The sequence below is a fragment of the Triturus cristatus genome, chromosome 2_2, assembly GCF_964204655.1.
Source record: "Triturus cristatus chromosome 2_2, aTriCri1.1, whole genome shotgun sequence".
In the NCBI taxonomy this organism is placed as follows: domain Eukaryota; kingdom Metazoa; phylum Chordata; class Amphibia; order Caudata; family Salamandridae; genus Triturus; species Triturus cristatus.
This window is the reverse complement of record NC_140582.1, coordinates 94,637,220-94,641,048: the sequence shown is the minus strand read 5'-3', so window position 1 is coordinate 94,641,048 and position 3,829 is coordinate 94,637,220. Positions and strand designations below refer to the sequence as shown.

The 3,829-nt window shown below is 43.2% G+C and overlaps 1 protein-coding gene across 1 annotated transcript; it reads right to left on the bottom strand.

Moving 5' to 3' along the window:
* Positions 1 to 257: 257 nt before the first annotated feature.
* On the bottom strand, positions 258 to 2,724 carry LOC146861933 (E3 SUMO-protein ligase KIAA1586-like). The gene is made up of 2 exons (XM_085643213.1): positions 2,665 to 2,724; positions 258 to 2,417 (listed from the first exon to the last, which is right to left on the bottom strand). The coding sequence occupies exon 2, from the start codon at positions 2,376 to 2,378 to the stop codon at positions 309 to 311; it is 2,070 nt and encodes a 689-aa protein (XP_085499339.1). The 5' UTR covers positions 2,379 to 2,417; positions 2,665 to 2,724; the 3' UTR covers positions 258 to 308.
* Between the last annotated feature and the right edge of the window lie 1,105 nt (positions 2,725 to 3,829).

Sequence of the window (3,829 nt, the reverse complement as noted above, 5' to 3'; positions counted from 1 at the left end):
AACCATGGCTATGTGCGCCAGGAACCAGACCGCGCGTGTGCGCGGCACCAAATGTCACTCAGAACGTTTACTTCAATAAGTGAAAAGATGGTGCATTTTCACACATACAGGGCCACAATAAGTGTCTTAAGGGCAGTTTCCAAATTGGATAAACACGCCATGACATGAATTGGTCACACAGGCAAGTACACTTCAAGTTTAGAAAAGCACAAGACTTAAACGGTGGTACATCATAAGATTTTAATAAATATTCTTAACTTGAGCACTGTTAATTGTCAATATCACATATAAACAATAAGGGAGACATGTCAAGTGGCATCACTAGAGGGGTGACAGGGTTGCTTCTCACGGCGATCTTTGGCATTTTTCCAGTGGTGATAAACTCGATCTAGGTCAACTTGGCCGTTCAGGAGGTAGGCCTTTGTCCTCATCAGCATATCCAAATGCTTCTGCTCTAGTCTATTCCTCAATTTACTCTTTATAGTATTCATGAGGCTGAATCCTCGTTCACAATCTGCACTAGATGCTTGAAACGTTGCGCAGACATCTACAAGCTGAGAGACCACACTATACTGAGCAGCATTGCGTACAGTGAAATTCACCATGTCTTGAAAGGTGGTAAATAACCCACCCTTTACATGTTCTGCCACCACATATTTATAGTCTCTGTACTGTCGAACAACATCTTCTGGTGTTTCGCAATCGCCCAGGACCAAGACATTTTTATACTTTTCTACAAGTCTTTGTATATTCTCAGTCCCAAAATCAAAATGTGATTGTGCGGCCATAGCCTGGATTTCAAAACTTGCCCATTCTTTTAGCTCATCTTCAGGGAACCTTTTTTGCATGTGCTCACAAAGAAGGGAAACAAAAGACAAAATAGGCCCACTGTCAAACTCTTGCCTTTCCTTGTACAACACCATCAGATCTCTTACATTACTGCTCCAAAAGACAGTGTCCCCCAAATACTGTTGCTTAACTTGGCCAATCTTTGCTCTTGCATACTGTACAGCTTCAACAGTAGTCAGAGAACTTTTTTGGAACAGTTTGCACAAAGATGCAAATTCACCCAGAACGTCATTAAGTACTGCAAGTGAAATATGGTAGTTGGAGTTTGATAGCTTTTTATAACAATACTTAGCAACTGGATCATTCTCCTCAACTTTCTCATGCTCAAAGTACTTAAGAACAGCCTCGTAATTACGAATTAGTGCCCCAACAGCAAAATGCCTTGAAAGCCACCGGACTTCATTCAGTGGTCGAAAAGAGACCACTTCACATTCAGTGACCGATGCAATTTCATCCAGCTTGGACTTCCTTGCTGGAGATCTGGAGAACACAGTGTAGACAGTCCTCAATAATGTCTCCATCTCTTTAACCATTGGAACCCTTTTCCAGGCATCATCAACTCCCAAATCTTCTCGATGGGCGACACAATGCTGCTCAACTAGATGAGGTATGGATTGTTTAAGGCGAGTAGCAACACCATTATTCTTACCCAACATCACGGACGCACCATCAGATGTGAACATGACCATTTTCATAAGGTCCAGTTCATTGGCAGTGTAGAAATCTTTCACAGCACTAGTGATAGCCTCAGCATTGCAACTAGTCAGCTTCACTATGCCCCCAAACTGTGTTTTGTGCTCTGTTGATGTTACTGGTCGGAACTTGAAGTACAGGATGAGCATTTTTGAAACAGAAATATCAGTGCTCTCATCAATTATCAATGTGTGATACAAAGCGTTACGAAGTTCTGCCATTGCTTCACAGTGTATCACGCTATTGATGGCCTCAAGGAACTCAAAGGCATAGTTCTTGCTCCTCCAGCTGTCTGGTATCTTGACATACAAAGCTAGGTGGTCATGGATGTCTTGTACAGATAACATTGAAGTATTCATTTTGACTGCCAGCAGCACGTTGTTGATGAGAATCTTTATCTCTTCAGGCACAGATCTTTGGCGTTCACCTACTTCCATTCTATTTGCTTTGTCAGTGGCAGTTTCTGTCAGCATTGCCCGCACTCCGAAACCAAACCTGGCAGCAGCACTTCTGTTTCTCAAGATCACCATGGCAGACTCGTGTACTTTGCTAAGTAGATGGCGTTTCATGTAATCCAGTTTCCAGCCATCACTCCATTTCTTCCCTGTGGAAAAGTCCCCAACAATCTTGGCTTCGGCACATGCTTTGCAAATCAAGCCCACGTCTGGACTGTATTGGAAAAGTTCCCCGAGTTGCACGCGGACCTTGCTTCGCGATTTCTGCGTCTCAGCCTCCACAATTTCCTTCATCCACTCTTCCTTGAATACAAGGCAACATTTCTTCCTTTGTGGTGACGCACTGCACTCTCCCATAGTGACAGCTTTGCGCTTGAACATTTCCGTGCCAGCCGGTTTTAACCTGCTGTGCCACAAAGCCTGCAAGATAAGGGAACATGGCTTACGTTGACGCCTAGCTCATGCATGCAATCCTTTAAACTACAATAATCAAGATGCACCACAGTTTAACTCTACCAAACAATTACCTCTCCTGCTTGAACTCACGTATGCCTGTGTGAAAGTATGGGGGTCTGCCTGCGAAGCCTGCAACAGAAGAAAACATGGGTAAGTATATTATACTACAATGATCAAGATGCACCACAGTTTAACTCTACCAAACAATTACCTCTCCTGCTTGAACTCACGTATGCCTGTGTCAAAGTATGGGGGTCTGCCTGCGAAGCCTGCAACAGAAGAAAACATGGGTAAGTATATTATACTACAATGATCAAGATGCACCACAGTTTAACTCTACCAAACAATTACCTCTCCTGCTTGAACTCACGTATGCCTGTGTCAAAGTATGGGGGTCTGCCTGCGAAGCCTGCAACAGAAGAAAACATGGGTAAGTATATTATACTACAATGATCAAGATGCACCACAGTTTAACTCTACCAAACAATTACCTCTCCTGCTTGAACTCACGTATGCCTGTGTCAAAGTATGGGGGTCTGCCTGCGAAGCCTGCAACAGAAGAAAACATGGGTAAGTATATTATACTACAATGATCAAGATGCACCACAGTTTAACTCTACCAAACAATTACCTCTCCTGCTTGAACTCACGTATGCCTATGTCAAAGTATGGGGGTCTGCCTGCGAAGCCTGCAACAGAAGAAAACATGGGTAAGTATATTATACTACAATGATCAAGATGCACCACAGTCTGGCAGCAAAACCTGCAACAGAAAATGCACTCCTTTAACTCTAGCAAACAATCACCTCTTTGTTCTGCCTGTACTCCCGTCTGCCTGTGCAATTGTCTTCGTAGTACGGTCTCCCAAACCTGCAAAAGAAAAGGGGTGCAGATTGTGATTCTATTTACCCAGCAACCCCCAACCCAACGAGGAACGTACACAGAATTACCTTGTCTTTGTGGGTACTTGCACCTGACCACTCCTATCCAAATACCTTACAGACTGGAAACCTGCAACTGAAGACAAGATAGTCAGCAACCCCCTACAGCACAAACACGTTGGCTGCCAGTTTACAGTACCACATTATGGATTAGGAAAGGCCATTGTCTACAGTTAAGGTAATATGTGGGTCCATGTGTTAATGCTGTTCAAACTTGTATTTATGGTTCATTAATGAAAAGCATCCATTATTAGGGTGAGCATTAAAAGTAAATGCCGCAAGCTCGGCCTTCACTACTGAAGGCGGCTCCAGTATAAATGTGTACACACGATTTCAAAGTTTAGTAATATGAGGCTATGTATAATGCTCCCAGAACGCTCTCTGTTTATATGCAAATATTTGCAGAAGCTTGAAACCAAGAGTGATGGTTCTTTG